This window comes from Centrocercus urophasianus, unplaced genomic scaffold (assembly GCF_019232065.1).
Source record: "Centrocercus urophasianus isolate 14NV4802_14NV808 unplaced genomic scaffold, USGS_Curo_1.0 seq_22, whole genome shotgun sequence".
Lineage (NCBI taxonomy): Eukaryota > Metazoa > Chordata > Aves > Galliformes > Phasianidae > Centrocercus > Centrocercus urophasianus.
The window spans coordinates 18,616,626-18,642,765 of NW_024884778.1; the positions used below are offsets into that span (position 1 = coordinate 18,616,626).

At 41.8% G+C, this 26,140-nt stretch overlaps 1 protein-coding gene across 5 annotated transcripts in view; it reads left to right on the top strand.

Annotated features, from left to right (window-relative positions):
- The window catches only part of PRKCD (protein kinase C delta), a 61,194-nt gene that overhangs the window by 13,776 nt on the left and 21,278 nt on the right, over positions 1–26,140 (top strand). For 3 of the 5 annotated variants that reach the window (XM_042823332.1, XM_042823329.1, XM_042823333.1), the window contains exons 2-4: positions 18,405–18,544; positions 21,847–22,046; positions 24,890–24,950. In XM_042823332.1, coding sequence (XP_042679266.1) covers positions 18,430–18,544; positions 21,847–22,046; positions 24,890–24,950 — 376 coding nt within the window. In that variant the 5' untranslated portion in view covers positions 18,405–18,429. Of the gene's footprint in view, positions 1–2,645; positions 2,758–16,061; positions 16,708–18,404; positions 18,545–21,846; positions 22,047–24,889; positions 24,951–26,140 lie in introns of those variants that run through there. The other 2 variants (XM_042823331.1, XM_042823330.1) reach the window with 2 other exon arrangements.

The following is a 26,140-nucleotide window of genomic DNA, read 5'->3' on the forward strand; positions in this document are numbered from 1 at the left end:
ACATAGGGGTTCCTCTTTTGTCTGCCCTCCTGTTTGTCTTCTGTCATTCATATTGAAGTTGTCTGTGTTCAGGAGACCTGGTGCAATGAAGCTTCTGCATTTGCAAGAAGTTTGTGCTTCTTTGGCAAGAGCCACGTGTGCTATTTCAAATAATTGTTCTTGACTACAATGCAGATACTCAAGAGATGGAGGAGCATGTGGTTCAAATCGATTGCTTCACCATTTACAACGTGGAGAGCTTGTCTCCTTTGGCCATGCCCAGTTTATCTGGAAAAACAGGAAAAGTGTACAAGCTACGAGGCTGCATTGATTCTTCTTGGTTCTGCTCAGTTGTCAGCTGTAATTTGCTGGCAGGCACAAGTGATGCCTCTGCTCCCCACATGGGCTCCATCTCTGTCTCACATTTGCCGTAGCCTGTTGTAGGCTGTCTAAAGGAAAACTCGTATGTCTTAGAATATATAACCAAAGGAAAAAAAAGAAAAAAGAGGTAAACAGTGGATCTGCAGGATTTGTGTTTTGTGCTTTATTATTTGAATTTTATCAATCGGGTTAAATTTTGCTAGTTAAGCTGTGCTGGAAACAGGCAGGAAGAGGACCGTTGTACTGAGCTCCCTGAGAAAGGCACATCTGGTGGCCTTTTGGGTTCGTATGTTGCTTGTCTACTACCTCATGTATTCAGGGAAAATCCAAACCTTTCTGTCTCGCCCAAGCGTAGTTAGCTGTGGCCAATATCCAAGAGTTTCAGAAGAGAGAATCAGGCCCTTGCCAAGGATGAAAGACAAGTATGATGGCTGAGTACTGTTGGCACAGATTGTTTCATTTGTTATGCAGCTATTTGAAGCTTCCAGATTTCCATACACAGGGGAGAATTGCCTAGCAAGGTCACTGGGAGCAAGGGACACAATGTGGAAGACACATTGTCCTTCTGTTCTTTGACAGAACAGATCCTTTCATTCCATGGGTGCTGGCAGGACCCACTGGGTTGAGGTTGTGCCAACTCCAGACAGTGTGTGTATATCAGTTTATCCCATCACTCACCAGAAAAATGAGTTTATGAAGCGTTGGCGAGTGCCCAAATGAGAATTAATATACAAACAGCATCTGAGCCATCTTGTGGATGTGTGAATAGTGCAGGCTGTAGTTGGATAGCAGCTTTCTTAGTGTATAAAGACTGGAAGTAACTGGATAGGTTCTGTTTTCTTCCTTTAATTCTAACAGTTTATGTCTTACCTTTGAGATTTCTTTCTTTTTTTTAAACTGTGCATTGAAATGCAACAGAGAGAGTAAGAGAGTTACTGCCTCTGCAAAAACTTGAGTCACTCAGTGTTCTTGAGACATGGAATTATCCTGATATTAAAGAAGAGAAACTGTTAGAGGAAAATTGGAAGATTCTCACTTATTTCAGATGCTAATCTCCTATTTTGTTTTGATTTATGTCTCCAAAGTATGTCCCAGATAATGTCCAGTCCTGTCCTAAGAAAGAGATGACATGTTCTGTGTGAAACTTTAAAAACTCTTCTGTCCCTTACCAGGCTTTGTGTAGTGGTTAATATTGACATAATGTAAGTAACTGAAAAGAAGTCTGGTAATCAGAGATGTTAAGCAACTTAGTTGAACTTTGCCAGCAGTCATGCCTGTAATGCATGTCAGAGGCTATCAGTGCTGTTTTGAATGAATCATTTGGGTGACGAAGTCTTAACTTAATTCATAATTGTGTACATAAGGTCACAGAGCATGAGAACTACCTATTAAATACTTCTGCATTGTGATTTTACTGTCTTAACGTTGGAAAACGTATCTTCAAAGGCACGTGAGTTTTTCTGTGGTAGAACTTTCTTCCTGTAGATGTTAAGCTGCGTGTATTCGGATAAAAATCTGTCTGGTGCCACACAGAAATACTTCTGATACTCAGATGGCAGTTAGCTTCCAAAAAGTTGCTCAGTGTTTTCTCAGAAGGCACAGTCTTTCTTCAGCTTCCTGGCAAAAGAGGAACTATTGCTTGGAAATGAGCCAGAAATCCATGTAATGAAATACCATGGCTCAGTGGTCGGCACCAAGGGGGAGATTTCAAAAGTCCTGCAGCGTCTGGTCTGCTGCTTTTTAATTGTGTTCCTCTGAAACCTTCACTGAAAGATTTTTTTTGAGTTATTGGTAATAAACGCCAAACTTGAAATGGAGCATTTATAGGGGCAAAAAGATCAGCTAAAAACCTGCTGCTGCAGTTAGCTTGTCTGTGCATCTGCAACAGACAGCAAAAGACAATGATTGTAGCTCTGCCTATGGAATTCCTCCAAAAATCTTCAGTTTCTCCATTTTAACCATTTTTTCCCCCAGAAATGTTTTTATCCGGCGCTATGAGACATGAAACGTGGGGTCTGAAAAACCTGAACTTCCTCTTGCCTTTAGCACATGGAGCACTTCTCTGTGGGAGTGCAGGCACCTTGGAATTCAAGCTTTCATTTTGCAAATCCAGCCCTTATGGGCTGCAGGCTGAATGAGTCTGGTGTAAAGCCAAGAACCATCTGGAGTGATTTTAATTAGCTTCAGGCTCCACGTCTTCATAGAATTTTTCAGCAAAGTAATCTGGTCTGAGATAAATAAATATCTACATATATCTTTTCTTAAACTTGCTTTCTCCTGATTAGAAATACTTCTGGAAGCCGCAGGTGAAGGTTTTGGAGCTTGAGAGAACTCAGACAGCAAGGCTGGGCAGGAAAGAATTCCATAAATAGCCTTCTGCATCCAGGAGTGTAAATGGTAAGTGGCTCATTCCTTGGAACAAAGATGAAAAGGAACACAAAGGCAAAGCTTCTCCTTTCTCTATAGGATGTATGTTGGGCTGGCAGGCTGCAGACAGCATGTGCGATGAGCTTTGGTGCAGTTCATTGCTGCCTGGGACAGCAGTGTGGTGTGCTGTTGCCAGATGTGTGATTTCGTGCTTTCTGTGTGTGTTGCAGGGCTCTGATGTTTGCCTGTCGGGTGCCAGAAAGGCTTACCGGTGGCATAACAGCTTAAACTCTTGGGGCTGTCTCTGCCTGCAGCCTAGGACCATTCTTCCTCTTAGTACAGTGGGAGCAGCTTTTCTCTCCAGTTCATCAGCTTATAGACAATACAGTTTAGTTTTCCTTGAACTGCTGCAGAGCAGGAATCTTTTTTTCAGGGCTGATGCATCCAGCACATCCCTTCCTGGTGTGTTTTGGTGTGCGCCTCCTCCAGAGAAAGTGTGTGCTTCTTTAGGAGCTCGAGTGAAGCAGCTAGTTGTGGTCCCCGGAATGCATCCTGGCAGGGATGCTGCCACCTCCCAGGAGCATGAGAAATGAAGTTGGCAATGTCTTAAGGTCAGAATGCTTACACATGAGCTGTTCATTCCTTTAAGTTACGGAGTGCATGATTGCCAAGTTGTAGCACAGTTATGTTGGTTTTTTTCTACACTACTTAATGGCTTACATCCTAGAATGGGGAATTATTTATTAAAAAAAAAAACAACCAACATCATATCATTCCACTCATGGTGGCTTTGTTCTTTGTTCTTCTGTCGGTTTTCCTAGTTGACTGCATGTTCCCTTCTGCTCCCCTATCTTATTTGAGCTGGAATATTTCCATTTACGGGCTTTACAAAATGTGTTTTTTACATCCAGAATTGATAGTTACTGTCTGAGGTAGTGGTGTTACCCTTGAAACGTGCGTGAGTCATTTGTTGAGCTTCTGCATCTCTCCTTTACTCTGTGTGTTGGCTGTTGCTGACTACTGTCTGCACACCATGTGGTCCTAAACATGCATTTCAGCTACTAGATACCACTGAGAAAACAACTCTGTGCTTGGGGAGCTCTGGTTTTGAGTGCGTTCTTGATTTCTGTTAGCTGATCTTAGTTGTATTTTGCATTACGTTTTCTGTTGGCCTTCTGGTGTCTGAGCATCTCTTTCCTGCTAGATGCAGAAATGTTACTGCGGGGTGTTTGTACACTTCCCAAGTGTACAAGACACAAGAGTGTCTGCTCATGTTTGGTGTGTTCCAGTAGAGCTACCCAACATTTTGACAACTTGGTAATGCGTCAGAGTTTCCGTTGGCTACTGTGCTATCTGCAGTTCCTCCACCAGTGAGGTAGTTGTGACAGTTGTTCTGCAGACATGGCTATGATAGACAATTTCATTTTTTGAATACAGGCTCTTGTATGTAACTGTTGTTTGTGGGATTGGTTCAGCTGGAGTAATTCTGCTTTGTCGCCAGCTGAGCTGAGAGTTGGTGCTAACAGATTCCTTCTGTTGGTAATATTCTAGTTTGCACCTAATGTCTTCATAAGTAAGCACTCTGGCAAGCGTGTTTTGTTAGAGCTAACTAAGGAACAAAGGATTTAAAGGGTTTCTCAGAGTCTTGGTGCGTCAAGGTTAAAGACAAGGGAGAAGGGTAGTTGCTGGATGTTGGCTCCCCTTGTGGGCACCAGCCCCTCACTCTGCTAACAGCAGTTGCTGATTATGCTTTGTAATCTAATCTCTCCTGGTTCTTGTTTGTTTTAGAATGTGAAAATGAAATTTCAGTGATTGTAGTGAGTCCAGCAAATGTTGAAACTGAAAGAATGCTGCTGTGATTTTTTTTTTTTTTTTTTTTTCTCCTTATTTGAGGTGCCTGCTGAAACTAAGCCAAGCTGAGCATTTGTACCAGAATGAGGGATGGCAAGCCTTGGCTGTAGTGTTCCTCAAAGTAAGGAATTTAGATCAAGTGTTGTGACACTTTCATCATAATAATTCTTCACTTGTGTGTAAGGAAGAATGAGCATGTTTGGAACCCAGTCTTGCCATCAGTTATGCTCAGGATACCTTCCAGGCAGATGGTCAAGTTGGTTTGATTTCAAAGCCCAGCCACCCACATGACCCTTAAAATTGCTCTGGGCTTCAGAGGACATTATTTGTCATCTCTCTTAGGTTTTGAGTGTCAGTAATTACCAGGTGTGTTATTACAAAGTGATTCTCATGGATTTGCATGTAAAATCTATCAAAGAAATTGAAGAGTACCCAGCATGTGTATTCAGTATTATGGTAACACATGCTACATTTTACTGGGTGCTGTGCAATTTTAAATAATCCTTATAGTATGTTATGAACATATTGTGCTCTGAATAGCTTAAATAGCTCTTGCCTTGATAGGAAGATTTTTTTGCTCTTGCCATAATGGTAGAATCACTTTTGGTTTTCACGCCATTTGGAATTTGTTCCAGACCCTTGGAAGGAATAGCTTTTGAAAAATGTCTGTTCAGTATTCAGTATACTCAGTATATATTGCTTGTAATTGTATACATGTGTATCTCAAAGGTGAGTAGAAAGTCCACAAACAGCTACTTGGATGCTACTTGGATATTTAGTGCAGTTGTTTTCAACTGAAGTCTTTCAGTTTGCTGATTTTGTTTCAGATCAGAAATAGAACTTACACACCTGGAACTACTTAGAAAGTACTTGTAATGGAGATTACCAAACCCCACAGTTCAGGGCTGTGTGTGTAATCACTGCTGGCCCTTGGCTTACAAGTAAATGAGGAAGCAGGGAGTTTCTCAAGAATGACTCACCCCAAGGAAGAATCCCAATACTCTTCTCTTGTGTCTGATCACACAAACAAATTAATTAACCTGCCCTACGTAATGCATTTTCCCTAATTTACCAAAAGATGGTTGATTAAATTTTGAATATATGTTTAATGACTCATGGCCCCTAAAGTAGAATTGCTGCTAGGAACCTGGAAGTGGCCATGCTGACGCCTTCCTTGAAAAGTACAGCATTGACTTGTTGTTTCTGAAAGCAGCTGTGATGCTCTCGACTCTTAAGACTTTAGACTATGACCTTACGTATGCTGACATCTTGCTACCAGACATACTTTTCTCAATCCCTTCAGTCAGCTTTACTTTCTAGTGGTTAAATGGTGCAGGTAAGTGGGAATGGGCCGTGGAAGTCAGCCACAAGTGCATTACAAGCCTGAACAAAGTTCTTGTGACTCTCGTGCCAAGATCATAAATGTATTACTCTATTCCTCTGAGTCTGCACGGGAAACTGAAATAGCCATTGCTTTTTGTAGCTGTTGTGACTTCAGTAGATAATGCTAGAGAAAGTTTAACTGTCTTTTAACCTTGCTGCTACAAATTACCCAGCAACTTCATTGCTTTCAGTTTAGAAAGCAGAAACTCTACAACCTCTCAGATCTGCTTTTCAGTTTGATGAAGTCTGTCTCTTGTGCAGTGCCTGAGCTGCCACCACTGCAGAACAGTGCTGAGTGCTTGGGTTGTTTGTTCCTTTTTGTATCTGATACAGGGGGAAGCAACTCACAGAGCCAAGTGAGTCAAGTCTGGAATAACTCTGGAGTTAAACTCCCGTGTCTCCCAGTGTCCCCATTTGTACAAGTCTGCCAGTGTTTATTGACACTGCACTGAGCAGTTCTTGTTATGTGTTCTGAGCAAGGTCAATCAGTATACAGATCCATCTTGCTTGTGATTAACACGCTGTATTAATGTGAGTGGATAAGAATATTGTCTGAACATAATTTTAAAGGAGGTATTTTCAATTTCTCTTAATTTGCTTGCTCTTGTTGGCTGTCTCGTATCTGCACGGCTTCCATTGTGAATGAACCGCTCAAAAAGCGTGTTAAGGTGATTTGCAGTGACAAGAAAGAATCAGGGGCTCTGATCACCTGATGGAGATGTGGGTCCCCCTGTTCAGTGCAGGGGAGTTGGGGAGACAGCCTTTACAGGTCCCTTCCAACACAGATTATTCTATGATTCTATGTTTGGTAGTCAAGTTTATACCAAACCTTTAGCGTACTTATTGAGTGCGTGCTGAATACCAAGATGACTTGGTGCAAATGTTCTCCTAGCTTTTGAGTATTACATTAAGAAGGCCTTGACCTTCAGCAGAATGGAGTGTAGTGTGGGAAGATCATTATGGAAATGATTCTTGTTCCTTGGCATATCTCACTTTTGGGCATATTGTATATATTTGCATATCATACCAACAACCAGTGTTTATCAGTACACATTCTAAGTGAGCACACTCCTTACGAAAGGGAATCATGGGGTTCTTTTTCCCCTTTGCGTTTCCCGAGATGAATTTTAAGTGTTCTTTTATTTTTATCCCCCATAATTCTGCCATTTTCTGTCAGATAAGTTTAATGGCTTAAATAAATCTAATTTCTAGAGGTTTGATTTTAGAACAGTTAAAAAAACCCTGGCCGCTAAAGCTCTAATTGGAAAACTGCATCTTGGTTGTTTCACAACCATAGAAATCATATTAACAAAATGACTTTGTAATTAAACTTTCCGCCATACAGTCAAATGCACTTTCCAGCATAGCCCTGTTGCGGGTCAGAGTAAATGTTTATTTTCTGACTATTCCCACAGCATCACAGTGGGGCTGCATGTTACAGCTGCAGATGGAGCTCTGCAGCTCTTTCCCACAGAGTCCAAATACGCTGGGCCAAAGTTGATTGCAGTTTTGTTTACTCAGTGCAGGGGACTCTCAAATGATCCGCATTGTGGACTGCCTTTTCCTTAGCAGTGTGTTACAGACACCTCAGTTGCCTTTTTTCAGCTTTGTTGCTTGCCTTTTGGGCACGGTCACATAAAGGCTCTGGGGTTCAGTGCTAATTGCAAACACGGAGAAACAGTATTAGCAGAGTGTTCATGTACAAGTGCTGTAGGGAAAAGCAGCATCCTGTGGGCACTGGAGTGCTAACCCTGGAGGGCAGAAAGGAGGCCTCTGGAGGCAGTGGGAGAACAGCACACACTGCTTCGTTTGAGCTGCGCACGTGAGACAGGAGATGTGGCCACGGCTGTGTGGCAGTGCGAGGTACTGCAGATGTACAGAATGCCGGGGTAACTGAGCAAGCTGTGATTAAGTAAGCAGTGCAGTTAAAGGTAAGAAGGAGCTGCTTGGCACTGAAAGGAGGAAAGAATTGGGACAGCATGGGTAGAGCTAATACTCAGAGGAAAGATTCGGAGGCAGGGCTGGGCAGACTGCTAAGAGTAGATGCACTCAAGCAAATTACGCAACATGGAAAGCAAATTTCCCACCCCACTGCCTGGGGACGAGCAGTCTTTCCATGCTGACAGTTAAGAAAGGGATTTGCTCTGATTGTAAATGGGAACATTGCATGTGGAACTGAGATTGTTGTGTTTTTAGTGCTTTGCTCCTCTTGTTTTCTTTTCATTACCCTGCTCATCCCTTCATAAAGTACAGTTGTACCCCGGAGACTGGGAAGAGCTGGTGTGTGTGGTGAATGCTGTTGACTTAGCAGCACTGCAGCTTACAGCTGTAGGGTTTTCTTCTCCAGTTTGTCTGTGTTGGTAGCAGCCACGTGCTGTCCTTTGTAGCTTATTGATCTGACAGAAGTGACATCCTAAAGATATGCTTTGCATCTACAAGATGGTGCAGGTGGTATCTAGTGATAGCAGTCTGTGATTTAGTGAGAAATATGAAAGATTGCTATCAAAATTATCACAAAGGAGCACTTCTGTGGCAAAAGGACGTGTGCAGCAAGAGGGCAGAAATACTTGGAAGCTGCCAAGGCTTTTAGTCAGTTACCCATTTAGTGATGGAAGAAATGATAGGCAATAATGAGCCAGGAAAGTTTGTCTGTAGGAAAACCATTACATGCTCCATTTTGCTGTGGGCTCGCTGGGACATGGAAGCAGAACTGAAACACAGATTGTGTTCATCTACTTGTTTGGGTAGCCTGCAGATAACCCTTACAAGTCAGTTACCAATGTCTTTTCTTTCTACAAGCACTTTTTTATATGAATTTTCAAGTTTATGTTTTCTTTTCCAAGGTATTCTTTTGTGCAGCAGTACAATTAAGTAGCAGAACTGGTGCTGAGTTGCAGTGGTAAGGAAGCTATTGGATACCTGCCTTGTATTAGATATGTATGAAGTGTTTTGTGTATACAAACCAAGCACGTCATTTTTAAATGACTCTCCAGTTTTAGATAGGATGAATACTGGCTGGACAAAGTCCTGGCAGGCCATTATTGATCTGATAGTCAGACCTGTGCTCATACTCAGAAATGTGGGTCTCTCAAGGAGCACTAGTGGTATTTCTGGAAGGTGGCCAGGGGGTGTTTTTGCCATAGGAAAAGTCATGCTGGTTTGAAAGTCCGAACAGCTGAGTGTGTCCTGCACCAGTTATCATATCAAGCAAAATTCTGGCTCATGAAATCTCTGGGGGGTTTTGTTAGGCTTTTTCTTCCTTGCTTACTGTGTTGTATCCCAGATACATCCGTACTTATGGCTTTTCTTCCCCAGTATGAGTACTAAAATGATGCATTTTTATTTACTTAGTGGGGGTTGACTTAATATGGCTCTTAGGAATGCATCAAAGTGTTTAAGTAAAAGCAGCATCTGAACTGTTGCAGAACGTTGAGTTTATACATTTAAAAAACAAAACTCAGGCAAAGGCCAAAATTAAAGTTTGCTGTTAAGTTTTTATCTTGTGGATTAAAAGGAAGGAGTTAAAATTGGTATTAAATAGTACATCATCTCACCTTCAGTTAACGTTATGACTTTTCCTGTAAAAAGCAGTCTGACACAAAATAGCCCATGGCTCTCTTAACATCCCTTTACTCTTTAATGGACCTTGCCCATACTTTTGTATATATTCTGGTTGGGGATGCCAGGGCTACTGTGGGCTTTGAATGTTCATTTCCTATAGAAAGTGTTCCAGGAGGAAGGAAGACAGACAGTTAAAAGCAGTTTGTGGTTTCGTTTTCCTGCTTTTGGCAATCTTAGCCTGAGATTTCACATTACAGTGGGACAAACGCCTTTAATTGAGTTTGATTAAGTTCACTCCTTTCTAATTTGTCATTATCAGTCATTCATTATTCAGCATGTCCTGTAGGTGCCTCGCTGTCTTGTTGTGAGTTCATCTCTTTATTTCAGAGATGATTGGTGCTTTCGTAAGCACGCATCCTTCTGTGACTTCACTGCTTGTTTTCAGTTTTTATGCCATAGAAAGTCTGGACTAAGGTGATGTGTATTGGCAATTAATACTTATAATTTGTGCTGGCTCTCTGGAAGCAGACTAAATATGTCTGTGGCCCTCGGGTAAAATATGGATTCTCAAAATTTTTTTTAAAAAGAAGAAAAACGAAAGGAAGAAGCAGTAAGGAGGAAAGGCTGGATCTGTTCCTGCAACTCAGTATACAGTTAACGATCAAAGCTTCGGGCTGCCAAGTCTTGTGTCCTTTTACTCTAAAAGCCTTGGTTGAAAGCGTGCATCTAGGAACTGAATGTGGATTTCATCTGAGGGGGCTGAGCAGCAGATCTCCAGTGTGTACGAATGATGACACAGTTCCTGGCTAATGGATGTTGTATCTTTCCAGATACTTGCAGGGTTAGGTCACAGTGCTGGCGGCGTTACGGGGCTCTGGCTTGAAGGGCTGTGTCTGTGAGAGGAACTTACTCTGCATAATCTGTTCATGTTTTTCAGCAGCGTGAAGAAACACTGCTCTCTAATAATTACAGTGTTAATTAGGCCTTTTTGTGGTTGTTTTTTGTTCATTTCAGTTGGATACACCATTCTTCTTTTTCCATTTTTCACATCTTTAGTGTTCCTATAGAGATGTTAACCCAGGATGTTTGAAATAAGGTAAAATTCCAGTTTTTTTTTTTTTTTTTTTTTCCCTAAACAGTGATCGATCCATTATCTCTCAATGGTTCTTAGCATTGTGTGTTAATGGAAGAGGCAGAAGATGTATACGGGTTGTAAAGGTTCAGCTAAAGTGTTGTCACGTTGTTTCCTGTTTGGTTTTAAGATGTTGGTGGTGTTTTGTGTTGCTCTATGTGAAGCATATCTCAAATTCCAGGAAGTTTCTGCTAGCAAAGAAAATAAATCTTGTGCACGTAGTGCTATACCAGAAAGGAAACCTGGAATGTTCCTAGAGCAGAATGGTTTGGGTTGGGGGGACCTTTAAGGTCATGTAGTTCCACCCTTGCTGTAGGCAGGGACACCTCCCATAGCCCAGGTTGCTCACAGCCCCATCCAGCCTGGCCTGGAGAGCTTCTCTTGAATGAAATACTCAGTGAGAGTGAGGATGGAGCTGAAGGTTGGGCTTGGTGTGCAGCTCCTCCTGAAGGACTCCAGTGGAGTAGGCTCACTCATTTGTGCTCATTACAACACTGCCTGACCTGCTGGCAAAAATGGTCTTACAGACCCAAGTAATATCTTCAGTCCAGTGTCTCTATTACTTGCCATGGTGTTTTTTCTCTTTGAATGCAGAATTCTGAGGCTTTTTGTAGAAGTGGGACAGGAGGAAAAGTAGCTCTTAGGAAATCGCTGGAGTGAGCTTTCAGGCAGCACTGACAGAAGGGAACTTAACCGGGTGTATGCAGGCAGAGAGCTAGTAACATTTGTGTGCCCGTCATGCCTGAGGAGACAGAGAGTACTGATATCAGAAGCTGAGCATGGAGGAGATGCTTAGTCCTTGGTTATGTGGAACCTAAATGGGCACGAGCTGCTGGTTCTCTTTGGCCGCTCCCCTGCAGTTTGATGCACCTGCAAGCTGCAGGAGGAGGCACCTTTCCCCAAGCTTGCTGGTCGCTTCAGGAAAGGCTGTGAACCTTCTTGCAGGGCTGCATTGTTCCATTGGAGGAAGTTGTGTTCACATGATAAACTTGAGTTTTGCAGTGGCGTTGTGCTGACTGAATACTGGCCTGTTCCTTGGGCGCTGCTGAGGAAGTGGAAGCTGCGAGCTGACATGCAGAAGGTGCACAGGACTCTGCTCACTGCCAGATCCAGGCCTGGTGGCTGGCTTGGATCCTGAGCCTACTGAGATACAGAGGAAGTGCAGCTTCATCTCTTTCGCTGTAACATTTTCCTCTCATGTAGAAGGAACTGTGTTATTTAATTGCTGAGAAAAGCACGCTAAACTTCAGCTTACTTCCCTTCCCTTGTCTGAAAAAAGCCTTCCTAGTTAGTCCTGAATAACACAAGTGCAGAGTTAGCATTGTTTGCTTCCTTAATACTCCCATTTCGTAGTGTGATTTTATATTAATGCCTTGTTCCCACACCCGGAGCTCCATAACCAGCTGATAGCCAGCCTGCTGCTTTCCTGGCTTTCCTTGCCATTGCAGTGGCTTGTGCTGTCAGAAGTAACAACGTTTGGGGCTTTAGGCATTTTTTTCTCCTGGTATGTGGTTTTAATGTCTGGTATTTGTTATGGAAGTTAATGAAGAGGATTGTTTTGCACTCTTGTTTCAGGCTTGATTTTGATGAAGGTGAAAGGCAGCGTGCTCGCAGTTCTGTCACTTAATTGGATATTCCTGTCCAAGCAGGAAGGAGAGCTTGGGAGTTTGAGGGGGAAAAAAAAAAAAGAACGAAGTGAATTAAACTTAACATTTCTTAGTTCAGAACTCGCAGTTCAAAAGGACAAGTGGCTGACATGAGTTCCTTATTGCCAAGTACCAGTTGTGGAATATCAAAAACAGCAACTCTGCTCCTAATCTTCCCTTTCCAGAAAAGGGCGTTCTGTGCTGCTTTCCAGAAATTTGCCATGGGAAGGTTTAAAGAGTTGGGAATAATAAACACAGGGAAAGCATCAGTGATTTCTTTGGCCTGTAAGTGATAGGGAAGTATCACCAGCTTCTAATACAGCCATAAATTCAGGCAGTTATGGGACTGTTGATCTTGCAGAAGAGGCATGGAAACATGGAATTATCCGTGCTTCTGGCCAGGCAGGAGAAACCCAGGAACATAGCTTATCTGGCTGGATTCTTTCCATTCTATTGCAACACAAGTAATAAGAGATTTTATTATGTCATTCTCTGTTTCTGGTCCTGTTCTAACCCAATAAAAGCAGAAGTATTAAAAAAAAAATGGGAGAGGGAAGGAAGGAAATGGTAGCAACATTTTTTTATTTTTGAGCTATATTTGTAGGATATGATGAATCATTCTGCATGTTCTATTGAATAAAACAAAGCTGATCCCAAAATATATGTAACTTACACTAGAGTTTAGAGGACTGCCTTTTTGTAGTTTTGATCTGGGAAGAAAAAGAGAAGAACCATATAATTTGACAGTGGATTTAACAGCAAGGAAATTGAATTGTACTGCTTTATTTCTTGTCAGTCTTTTCTCACCTAAGTCCTTTGGTATAATTACTTGAAAATGTTTTTAGAAATATTGCTGCAGAAGTTGGGCTGCCTTAAAAATGTTCTTTTAATGCTTGACTCCCCAAAGGTAAGTGCATTTTGTTAAGTATTTGCTAATGCTTTAGATGCATTGCTTTCCTCATGCATTATGTATTTGGCTTTTCTAAGTGTAGTGCATTAGTTGTAATTTTAAGGCTTATTTTTATTTTGTTTGTAAAATCTTTTCCACGTGATAGTTCATCAGAATATTGCGGGGAGGCTTCCTGCTTCTAATTACCACTCTTGGATTCCATGGACAGATGGATCTGTCATTTATTGGAGTAAATAAAAACGAGACAGTTGCAACTTGAGTGGCTGAATAATAATGGTTTTTTTGCCTCCTTTGGCATCTGTCAGCATTACGTTGTAGTGTTTGCTGTAGGTACCTCATTGGCTATAGGTCCCTTTTCAGCCTTTAGCTGAAACAGCAGTGGTGTCATAGCCCATAGTGCTTAGGGAAGTCCAGCTGATGCAGAGCGCTGCAGTCTGTCTTCTTGACAAGGCTGACAGCAGCAAATATAACAAAATTCTTTAAACTGGTTTCTTTTTGTGAGCAACTTCCTCCCCCAGAACATCAAATAGAGGACAGGACCTGAATCAGAACGTGTGAAAATTCTCTACAGAGTAACTGTTGGTCTCCAATGTCAAAAGCGATAAGTATCGTGATGACCTCGATTCAGGTACATGTTCTACAGCAAAGTTACTGCTGCTTCTGTCTTGAAGATGGTATTTTGATCAGCGCAGTATATATCTGTGAAGAGAGTTATTCAGGAGCAGGAGCCGTCTGGACTGCTTTGTGCGTGTTATTCTGCAATGTAAGCAAGAAACACCATGAAAAGGAATAATCAAAATGCAAATGTCCATCTCAGTGGCTTGCACAGGTAAAGGGTGTTAGTCACATTGCCAGCATCTCTACCTGCAGACTTTCCTGTGTTATCGTTGTTAAATTAGCAGGAGAACCTTCTGTAGGAAATACACAAAGAGCTGGGTTGTGGTTCTGGGGTTTCTGTGGGGGCAATGGAAGCTGGGCAGTAGTTTGTTGCTGTCATTCTTGAACCTTTTGTACATTGCCAGAATGGAGGAAAGGAAGCCCTTCTGTTAAAAAAAAAAAAAAAAAAAAAAAGGCATTACTGCAAGTTGGAAATAACTCCTATTTCTGCATCTTAAGAAGCAGAAGTTCTTACTATGTGTTTTGAGGGGTGAACACCCAATGGTCAGTTGTGTGTGATGCTGGCTGCTGGTGTTGGCATGCCCCAGAGCATTTTTGTGGCTTTGGAACTGATTTCAGCAAGGAGCTGAACAGAAAGCAGTCATTCCAGGGAAAAGGCACGACCCTGGTGTGTGTGCAGCTGAACATCCATCTGCAAAATGCAGGGACTGGTTGCTTTTCTGACCGTTACAAGGAAACCAGAGGCTCATATCAGCAGAAGAGACTTCTCATTTTGCTTTTTGCTTGAATGTGTAGATCTGTATCAGTGATGGACAAACTGTTCCATTACTTTTTAGTCCCTTAGCATTCTGCTCTTAGAATCACAGATTCGTAGAGTGGCTTGGGTTGAAGGGACCTCAAGGATCATCAAGTTCCAAGTCCTCTGTAACAGGCAGTGCTGCTAGATGAAGTACTTGATGAAATTGCTCAGGGACCCATCCAGCCTGGTCTTAAACGCCTCTACAAACAGCCTCTGAGCAACCTGTTCTTGGCATGGCAATATTTCCTCCTCCTCCCACTTTGTGCAAGAGTCACGACTGCTTCTTTGCTCCTGGACTGTATTAAAGGTGGCTGTTTGCAGCAGGGAAGAATTACAGCACAAGGGAGTCATAACAAGCAATGTCTTCAGCTTCAGCATGAGTCCCTGATAGCTGCTGTGCACTGCTGGGAGGAGAGGAACTAGTCCGTTCTGTCTCACAGTTTTCAGTGTCACGTTAGAATACAAACCTAAGCACTCACCCATCCGATGCTGGCATCGCTGTGAAGTTTCAATTTTCACTCTTCTCTCCATGCTTATTATAGTCAACAATAACATGGATGATTTTCTTTTCAGATTGAATATGGTCAAAAGCTGTCAATTTTAAAGCAGCTTGGAAGTTGATGTGGGTTTTGTAGAATCTGCTGTAGGTGGCATTGGACGTAGCTTCAACTTGCAGTAGACGCTCTGGGATCCTTGTAATGAATGTTCTGGGGAGCGGTGAGGAGCACAGTCTGAATCACTGCGGCCATCATGGGTACTTGGTGCAAAACAGTGCTTCTAAAGCATCTTCCCAGAGTGTTTTTTCTCTCAGTTGCAGTATTTTTGGAGTTTGCATCTCAGTGGATAAAATCATACACTGAATAGAAAACATGCTGGCTTTAATGCTGTAATACAGGTCATGTGAGTCCATTGTAAAATTGCCTTCAGGTCACAGCTGGTGGTTTATAGCATTCTTGACAGACGTGGTTCTTACTCAAAGCTAGAGTCAGTGCTTTAAAGGAGACCACAGGGGTACTTCTGTCTAAATTGCAGTGAGCAATGTTGTGTATTGCTTTGGGTGCTTTGGCTTTTCAGATGTGACAAAACTTTGGATGAGCAGGGATTTTTAGAAACGTTGTTGAATTGAAGTAAATTTCTCTGGAATTTCTCTTGCTGTCAAAAACAGTTTCAGTAAGGTGTGTTTTTGTTGTTTACAGCAGTACAGGCAGTATGTGTCAAGTGCAGTATCTTCATGTAGATGAAGATTGGAAAGCAATCGAGGAGTGAATCCTAACCCTGCTGTCTTTACTTAACCAGCCTCCCTGCATCTCTATGTGCAGTCTATCATGTGTAATGGGATACCTACTGAACATACCTACTTTTCTTCAAAAAGCAGAATGTCTAAGGGTAAAGAAACTTGGCAGAAATAGGTAGTTTCTTATGTGAAAGTAAGATTTTTGTTGATGTTTTTCTGTTAAATGGAAAAACAGAAAGGCATCTGCTAGTGCTCCTCATGGTAACCCTGAAGGTAAGCTCTTGTGACCATGGCCGAAGAATTTGATTTTGGTTTTGATGTTTCCTGCTGACTTCTCCATTGCTTGTGTTTAGCGCTGCGTTTCTGAGTGAGGATTTGAGATGGTACTCAAGCCAAGTGTTACAAAACTAGAACAAATAACCATAAACAAAAACTAAGAAACAGTGTTTTGAGAAGCAGAGTTGAAAATGTGGCCTTCAAAGCGGATTTTGCATGACATTATCAGAACAAAGGAAGATTGCATGGGTGTACAAAATCCACGTTTCTTTGTACCTATTTCTATTTCATCTGTTAATTTGCTGTTGAAGTAAACGCCCAGTAACAAGCCTTATGGTCTGCTTCAGGCTAATATCGGCTTCAGGTTGGGTGAAATCAGTGCAGGTGTTATTTTAGCTGACGTTAGTTTTAGAAGCCTTCTAATTGTGTTGTAATTGTGATCTCTAGATGAGTTTTCCCTTCCAGCCTGCGTTATTCTGCAACCTGGTGATTTTTGTCAAAGTTTCCAGTGGGAGCTGCACACCAACCTACCTAGCTTGTTTCTGCCTATGGCCTGAGTGCGTCTAAAAGGTATTTCCCCAGAAATAGTATGAATTCTGGTTTCTTTTGCACCTGTTCTGAGAGTAACATTACGTGGTTTGGTGCTGGTGAGTCATACAGCCCGTCACTTGAGATAGCCCTGAGCACAAGTCTCTCTTAGGCAGTAAAAACATGTTCCTCCATAAAGCTCTTTATGAGCGCGGTGCTTAGGCTGCCTGTGTCTGAGAGAGGTGTCAGATCGTGCTTCTACAAAAGCTCTTCAGCTCTCCTTGAGCCCTTCTCAATCCCTAGCCTCACCAAATAGTGGATTAACCAGTGTGGAAGGGCTGTTATTTCACCGAGAAATAGGGGGGCCTGTGGCTCATTGCAGGGCAGGCTGAAGGGAGAGCATCTCTGGGACCTAGGCTGCTTCCTGCGAGAGAGTGCTGCGTAGCCAGAGCCCCTTCAGCAGCAGGGTGTTTCATTCTTTGTGTGTGTGGCTGTTGGCCTGCCTGCAAATACTTTGCCTGGGATCCCCAAGAACGTGTCAGAAGCGATTTTGTTTCTTCATGAGTAAAGCGAGCAAATGGTGCCAAGTAATCCTCAACCTGCTTTCTAATTTCGCCTTACTCTACTGAAAATAGGGAACTGCTCCATTAATAAAAACTAGCTCAATAAATGTTAGAGAGTCATTAGACTTTTTTTTTTTTTTTTCCTCCTTTTGCAAACTGTTTCCATGTAAGAATACTGCATGGTGCCAGAAAATGGTGATGGGAGCTGCGTTCTACTTTGCTGCAGATTTCACAGTCTGTTGTCTGAATGACTGTTCTGGGCCTTAAGAGTTTAAAGAATGTTAATTGCTTCTCAGGTCAATGCCATTACATAATAAAAATTAAAAAAAGGCAAGCATATGCAGGATTGCTAAAAATGCTGTTCCTATCTGCTCAACCAAGCTAGTTAACAATCTACAGCTTAAGACCAGCTCAGCCCTCTTTTCATTCTTTTTTCCATCATCTCTGCCTAGCACCTTGTTAATTTTTTTCTCGTAATCCTTTCCCTGATTGCACTCAGTCTTCTGTTAAGGAATGCTGCTTCCCTTCCTTTTGATTAATTCATGTTTCCTTCACCAAACAAGGATTGGTGTACAGCGAACTGCGTTGCTGGAGGTGCTGCAGACTGAGCAGAAATCTGCTCTGTGTTTAGGAGCTCTTGAGAAGGAGGGAAGACAGGTGAAATGCCACTTTGCTGACTTAGGTGGTTTGGATTCCTGCATTTCCTGGAAGTTTAAGCCAAGTGACTCAGTGCTGTCATTTTGTATTGGTAGGAATATGTACTTAAATACACTCTATATAGTCATACAAGTGGCTCCAAAAGCAATTAGTTTTTTATTATTTGGGAAAAAAAGGCAATAAACGTATGAAGTTTTTCCACTTGAATGTGTGTCTTATTTTGTGATTTCTTTGATAAAATCTATCTCAATGGAAGTGGCCTCACTGACTAAAAATTGAGGAGGATCAGAGTCAAACTGGGTGCAGTTAAAAAGAGTGCCTTATGTTAAGGCTTTTGTCATACTGGTGATGTTTCTTGTTTTGCTTTGGGCTGGTTTTACTTTGGGCTTTGGTTTGAAAGCCTCATGTAAGAGTTCTGGATTTCAGAGCTGGGGTTGTACTGGCTGTGATGGCTGAGCTCTGTGCACTGCTTTCTCACGTGTCTCAGACCAGGTCTTCTGTTCATTTATTTCCACACAGGTGTGCATCAGCAGTGTTGTGAACAATGGCCCCCTTCTTACGGATATCTTTCAACTCATTTGAGCTGGGACCCATGCAGAATCAAGGGGAACAACTACAGCCTTTCTGTGCTATCAAGATGAAGGAGGCATTGACTACGGGTGAGCTTACCGATGGTGGTACTTCTTTGATTACAAATAAACTGTTGAGAAATACTGCAATCCCTCTTACTCTGTGAATGGTAACATGTCCTGCTGTTCCTACATGCCAAGCACCTCTGCATGAGCCTTTCTTTCAGAACGGCAAAATTCACAGCTTGTTTCTACCCCCACTGTTAAATGGGGCTTCTTTGTGAGAACTCGTCCTTGCAGCCAGAATGCTGTAGAAGTCTAAGCTTTCTTTCTCCTGCATCAGCACCACCAGGTGAAATGCATTGTATTCACAAAACACGTGGTGAAGCAGCTGAAACACTTGAAATATCACTTTTGCATGAGCTGAGTCATTAGCTTTATATGACATAGGTTTGCAAATGTTAAATAAATGTTGTTCTCTCCAGTTCTGCGAGCAACAGACTGCACTCACAAGGGCTCTGCAAGAAAGATTGATGTTGAGGAGTATCACTAACAGGGATATGAACAGCAGCAAGTTTGAGAATAGCCTTCTCGTGCAGACAGCAGTACATTAGTTTTATTGCCTTAGAGGATGGATATTAATGACAAATGTATGTGATTGTTGTAATAATAACGGAGGTTTTTGGCAGGGTTACTTGCTTGGAATGACTTGCACTCAAAGTTTTGTTAGCATCTCCTCATTGAGCAGGCCTGCAACCTTCAAAGACCACTTCTTCAAAGGTTTAAAATAATTTCAGATATTTACCTAAAATATGCAGCCAAACAGGATGAGAGAGAAAAGTCTAGAAATTGCTGTATGGATTAGACCGAGCCTTCTAAATCCTGCCTTATGTTTCTAGGGCTTCACAAAATGCCAAAGAGTGCAGGAAAAGCACAGTACCCCTTCCAGAAAATGTTGTCATCCAGCCAATGCGTTAAGCTTCACAGAGATTCTTTCCTAGGCTGCTGGGAGACGCTCTAAAGAAATGGTGTTCAAAGCACTGATTGTTAGAACGTGTGGAGGTGTGGAAGTGGTCTAAATAAATCCCCTTCAGTGTGTCACCTTATGTTTCTTTTTGGCAGGTGGAATTGTCCCACCATTTCTCCTCTCTGCTTGCACTTAGGAGTGAAAGATGGGGGGGAAGGGTGCTGTGAACCTCAGAGCAGTGACTAGTTGGGGGTGGGAGGTGCTGAGGAAAAGAAACTGATGCTCCTGTTGCCAGTTTGACAAGGGTTGGAATAACTTCAGTTGGGTTTGCGTAATAAAGCGTGACTGAGGAAATCTTGTTATATAAGAAGAAAATAATTTGCCTGATGATTAGGCATTAAGCCAATTCACGGATATGAAAAGGAATTTGAAGCCACTAGTGTTAGCAGAGAAATAATGGAGGCCTGAATGCAGGAGGGGTAGGAACAGTGTTTTTAAAGGCTGTTCGTTGCTCAGACTTCAGTGTTCAATTACAGGCAGATACTGTGATCTGTGGCAAGTCTCAATTAGTATGATTTTAATTATAAAAGCAGCATGGATGAGCTGGAGGCTGTTGCCATTAATTCAGGTAGCTTCTTCCAGTTCTCTGTAGGGTAAGAATTGTGCATAGTAACTGAGGAAAGCAGATCTTAATTGAAGCAAGGAAATAGGGACACTTCTGTGAATGGGCTGAAATAGTTCTCCTTCCCACTAAAAAGCATACAAATATTATTATCAACTCACCTGTAAGGTACTGCTGCTTCTGCAAACTGAGTTATCACCAAAGGTCTTGCAAATGGCTGCAGTTCCTTGTACCCTCAAGGATGCTGGCTGAAACATGCCTTTCTGATGAAGGAGTCTGGCTTTAGCAACCCAAAAAAGAGGCTAACATAAACATGCATTCAGCTCAGTTTTAATTCAACCTTACCTTTATTGTCCGTCTTTATAACCCCTGAATGATGTTCCCTTTGACCTTACTTGATATACTTTCACTATAATATTTCCAAATTCTTCCGTAGCTGTGAATAGCAATTACAAAGCTCTGAAGGTAGGTTTGCAATGCTGATGTTTTTGAGTTTTTCTGTCTGCAAAGTTGCCCAAATTTCAGATAAAAGCATTTGACTCAGTCAAGGAGGAATGCTCAGGATCACTGTGGAATGACAGAGGTCCTCAGGTAGCTATGTGAACATTTTGGTGTGCCTTTTGACAGGCAGAGTTTGGTTTGCTTGTCAAAGCTGTGGTTTGTCATGCTGTTGTGAATAGGCCTTCCCTAGTAAGGAAGGACACTTTTCCTTACTCTTGTGTGGATAGCTCAGCACAATTGAGCAACTTGTATCAAGCAAGTTGCTTCCGAATGAATGTGGTCTTTGCCCTGTGTTTCCAGGAAACTTGGCTTTTGTTTTCTTTAAGAGTTGTCTCATTCTTCTTTCATTGAAGTGAATGAAAATTTGATGGTGGCAGATCACACTGCTGCTTCCTGGGGAAGGGTCCAGCTATGTAATCTGCTTTGCTACTGCCTTGATAGTGTAAGAACAGTTTGCAATCTTACAGGAGGAAAAAATATCTTTCAGAGCTGAAGAGGCATTTAGAAAGCATTTCTATTGCAGCAAATATCCTGATCAGCAGCAAAAAATTGTACGGAATGTACAAAATGGTTTTCAGTTACCTGAGTACAGACAGGGACTAGTTGGCTTAGCACTAAGAGAAATGCTGTGGAGGTGGCATCATGTACGAGAGTTGCATTGGAAAAACTGGATGTGGTTGTTTAGAAGGCAGGAAATATCATTTTGGATGTGTCAACGAGATTGTGGAGCTGGCCAGGTGTAGACATACATTGATGCCTGTATAGATAGGGACAGAAAACAGCTGGTTGGTACACTAACCTGAAGGCAAGAAGAAATGAAGGTAACAGGTGTCCTTACTCTTTAACTGCGCAGGGTCTGTGTGTGCTGTACGTACCTGTACACACAGGGCCTTCTGGTGCTCGTTAAAAAGTGGCAAGCATAGCAGAGGGAGTACAGTGCTGATGAGAGGGACTTGTAAATGAATAGAACTGCCATGTTGGGACAACTTGGAAGTGGAAATGTGGAACTTCTCATCTCTGCCACAAGTTTCAATTTAAACTTTGGTTAGCATTACATCTATCTTATCTTCTAGCAGTAGGTATTCACTCTAATCAGATAACACGTCATGGAGATTGATGCCAGAAAGCAGCTGTGCAAATATTCCCTCTTGGAATGCATATGACTAATCCCACGCTGGGTATTGTCTGCCCCAGTCTCTGAGTGGCACAGTAACACCTTTATTGCCTTTACATATTCTGCTGTCTGGGTGAGCTTTGCCTTTTGGTTTTACAGTTTCTCTCCATTTTTGATGTGTCTTTCAGAGAGAGGAAAAACTCTGGTTCAGAAGAAACCCACCATGTATCCGGAATGGAAGTCTACTTTTGATGCCCACATTTATGAAGGACGCGTGATTCAGATTGTTCTCATGAAAGCAGCAGAAGAGCCGTTGTCTGAGGTGACTGTAGGTGTGTCTGTCCTGGCAGAGCGCTGCAAGAAGGGCAGCGGCAAAGCAGAATTCTGGGTAAGGGAAGAGAATAATTCCTTAAACTGGCTGACCTGGTTCTGCTTCTTCCCAGCTGAACAGACACTTTGTGCCTTTAATCTATGAGTGTTTTGATCCCTTTTGCCTGTGTAGCAGGACTTATGAGACCATTACTTTAGCAGCCTTTTTAAAAGCAGATTATATACAAAGTTCAAGAAATTGATAGTGAAACCAGTGACTTCAGTGTATGAAATACTGATATAAATCACTGAGTGCCTGTTTTTAAAAGCTTAATGCTTGTTATAGAAATCAGCTTGTGCTTAAATTTGAACTGATTGTTGTAATTCCTCCAGAGACTAAAGAGAAGCTGATTCTGAGGCATTTCAGCTTGATGTTTCTGTTTTACACATGTATTTTTACAAAATGTTTTACCTGGCTTGATGCTGCGTAATGGACATTTGTTAATCCACATTTATGAGTTAATGGTATCCTTTCTTGTCTCTATGCCCAGTGGTTTGTAGATGAAATCAAAAGGTGCAGCATCTTGCTAAACCTCTGCTTGCTCCTGTATCGTGCTAGATGCAATTTTGAGAGTCGAACTCAAGAGTGTAGTGTAGGAGGTGAAGTTAAGGTCTGCTGTAGTTTTAAATACTGAAGTTGTTTGTTGTCAAGCAACGTAAAATCAAAGAGCAACTGTTAAATAATTGTGTTTGAATGATCTTTAATTTCCATGTAAGCATCAAATAAAAAGCAAATTAAAAACGTAGTTTTTGTGTCAAGAGAGAAGCGATAGGAACAGGCAGTATCAAAACCACGGGCCCACAGATCTGAAATACTGAACATGTTATTTCATTCATTCAGTTGATGAGCTGCAATGAGTTTTTGATAAATCACGGTTTTTCTGATGCCACCTTTATAAAATCCTATTCCCTACCTGAATAAGCTTAAATAAGATCTCTTCCTTCTCTTTTCATTCAGTGAAGCTGCTCACACTCTGGTCTAACAAAAAGTGCGGTGAGAATGTGATGTGGCATGTCGCACTCCAGAATTGTATAATTGTATCAGATTTTGAAGCAACTCTAGTTAGTGCCCTGCACAGAATGGAGAGAAAAGATTCAGAAAACAGTGTCTAGATATCCCATCATTTGGGTGAGAGCTGGGTGGCGTGGTGCCATATTCTTGACCAACATGCAGTTGTAGGTAAAGCTGAACTCCAGACAGTTTGCACAAGAAGTGTGTGTATCTGGTGCTGCAGGAACTGCTCACCTGTGTGCGGAGTTGGTCAGTGCAAAAGAAGCATTTTCTGAATACAAGCAGGTCTCCTTAAAATCTCATGCACAGTCTCATATTCAAAGTCTGTTGGGCTGGACTGTTGCTGAATTTGCCCAGGATGCTTCAGGAGAAGGCCTTTTCACTGGCCCACCTGAAGCAGGATGAGCGGATAGTAAAGTTAGTTATGGATACGTCTGGTTTGATGGGTGTCATTGCTCACAGAAGTGACAAAGCTGGTTCCCCATTGGAAAGGGGTGGATAAGTCAACGGTAGGTCATTCTGAATGCTAGGTAGAAGCACCAGAGGGAACATCCCGTTGTTGCCTTGCTTAGTGTGGGAATACTCATTAAGGAACTATTCTATCTATCTCAAGTATATTTTTATTGCAAGTAGCAGGATTTCACTCTTCTGAGTATGCGCAAGCCCACCTCACCAAGCAGATCTTGAAGGTGAGAAACAGAAAACTTAAGGTGGTTTAATATTATTGAAAGGTTTTACAGATTTTGCAAGCTCAGTAATATCTCACTGGTTTGTGTTCATCTGTTATGTTCTGAAATTGTACGTTTTTTCCCCACCTTAACTTGAATTCTGAGACAAAAGCAATTACTTAGAACTGAAACTAATAGCAATCAGTATTAGTTCAGCCAGCTCAGTGGTTTGAAATCTCTTGCTTGTTATCCACAGAGCAGGTACCATCTAGTCACCTTCAGCATTAAATGACCTCAGACACGACTTGGGTAAACCGTTGTGCTCAGCAAAGATGTCACTTCGCTTACTATAGCTTGGAAGGTTGGCTTTGTGCTTGGAGAGGAAACCAGTCCGTAGCTACTGAAGTCTTTGCCTTTGTTAGGCAGATGTTTCTGAATGTCAGACAGTGCCTTAGAAATAAAAAAATATATAGAATTGGCCATTATCCCAGTAGGGCAGTGGGATTTGTGGAAATACGTTCATGGGTGTATCTTGTTTTTCCCCAGTTGTATTAACCCAGTGGTACTTTGCTCTAAGGTAAAGACTGAGTCTGATTCTTTCATGCTAATGGTTTCCTATCCTTTATGAAGGCCGCAGGTTAAGAAGTCGTGGTTACTGAGCCTAGGCTTGAAAGACGCTTGTTTTTCTCTGGGAGCTTTGTAATGTACGTTGGTCAGTAGGATTTGCCAGAGAAACCATGTGTAACAGTTTGAGGGAAAAAGCAAAATAAATGTTGATGCCATTGCTGTTTTTCTGATGACGTGTGACAGTATTTGGTGTATCTGTGGTTTGTGCTGTCAGTGTTGCTATTGATTGTACAGAACTTGAAAACTGGATTCCTGTGCAAATTGAATTTTCTGAAAGTAAAAGCAGATGCTGATGAAATAAAGAAGAGGGACGAGAACGTGTGAAAACAGTGAACTGTAACTGCACGGAGCTGCTGGCTCAGCATCAAAGCGATGCAGCGTACTAGTAAAAACAACAGGATAAAAGCACCTGGTTCTGCTGCAGCCTGAGATATGGAACAGGGTCACAATCCAGAAGTCACTGAACGCTGTGCTTTGGTTGCCTAGAGAGCAGTGTGAGCTCTTGGGAGTTTCAGTCTACCACATACTTCACCTTTGGTATCTTTCTTTCCGCAGCTTGACCTACAGCCTCAGGGGAAGGTGCTGATGGCTGTGCAGTACTTTTTAGAAGATGCAGGTAATGTCAGCTGTTTGGATTTTATTTCCAGTTCTGTAAAACACAGGATGTAGCTTACAAAAAAACCAAACCAAAACAAACAAAAAAAAACAACCTCCTGGTATACTGAGTAGATTTCTTATTTTATTAATTCATTTTGCAGGTTTTTAATTTGTTTTGTAAGGGTTTTCTTTGTTTTGGTGGAGTCATGGGATGCCACATTTGTTAATTTCTAAATGACTTCATATTCTGTAGTCCTGTTGCATTCAGGCACCCTGGGGCCTTTAATATGTCTGTCCTCACGTTTTGACTCAACAGAAAAATACTGAGTTCCTGTTTTAAGCATAAAGAAGTGAAATGTCTTGTTCTAATTTATGTGGTAAACATGTTTTGTGGACCGAGGAAGTGGGTCTGATTTTTCTGGGATTCAGCTGTTGTACTCATTAGTCATGGAAATCAATCGTAGCAGTTGGTGAATGGTTGAATGTTAAATGCAAATCCTATTCGTGTTCTGCTGTATCAGATGAAGAAGTTAGCAGGCTATATGTGTTAGAAATGTGCACACACTGGAAAGAAGCTAGGAGATGGGAGGAGGTACTCATTGTGAGAGGGGGAAACTTTAGGTACACCAACAAAAACAAATATTCTAGCAGGGATTTGTATAACTTTCCAAGGGAAATGATGTAAACCTCACAGCTTGCTTAACTTTCCCATACTGGAAGTCACAAAAGCTTTATTTATTGGGAATCACTGCTCTGTCATTTTAGCTTACCAGTCTTACATGGTGTAATACTGTGTTTATAAATAATCAGTGGAGAGTAAGCAGTAAGTTTGAAAGCACTGGTGTAAGTCTGATGGGTTTTTTTGTTTGGGGTTGTTTTTTTTTTGCTTGTTCTTCTTTTTGTGTGTGGTTATTTTGTTTTTTCTTTTTTTCCAAATATATACAGGGGACATAGTTCTGCTCTCATGGAACAAGTAGATTCTAAAGGGTTTTTGTACCTTATGTGCAACCTGCATGGCAGCTTCTGGAAAGGCTACTAAAGATAGATGGTGATATGCAGGAGGTGACACTGCAGCATCTCAGAGTTGGTGTTTTAGCTTTGCATGGCAAAAAGAACACAACCCAAAAGCTGCCTCTAGTCTTGTTACTTCGTCCTTCTTTGTGAAATGCTTACTCTTTAAAGCAGTATTAAAAGAATTGGTGAATCTGA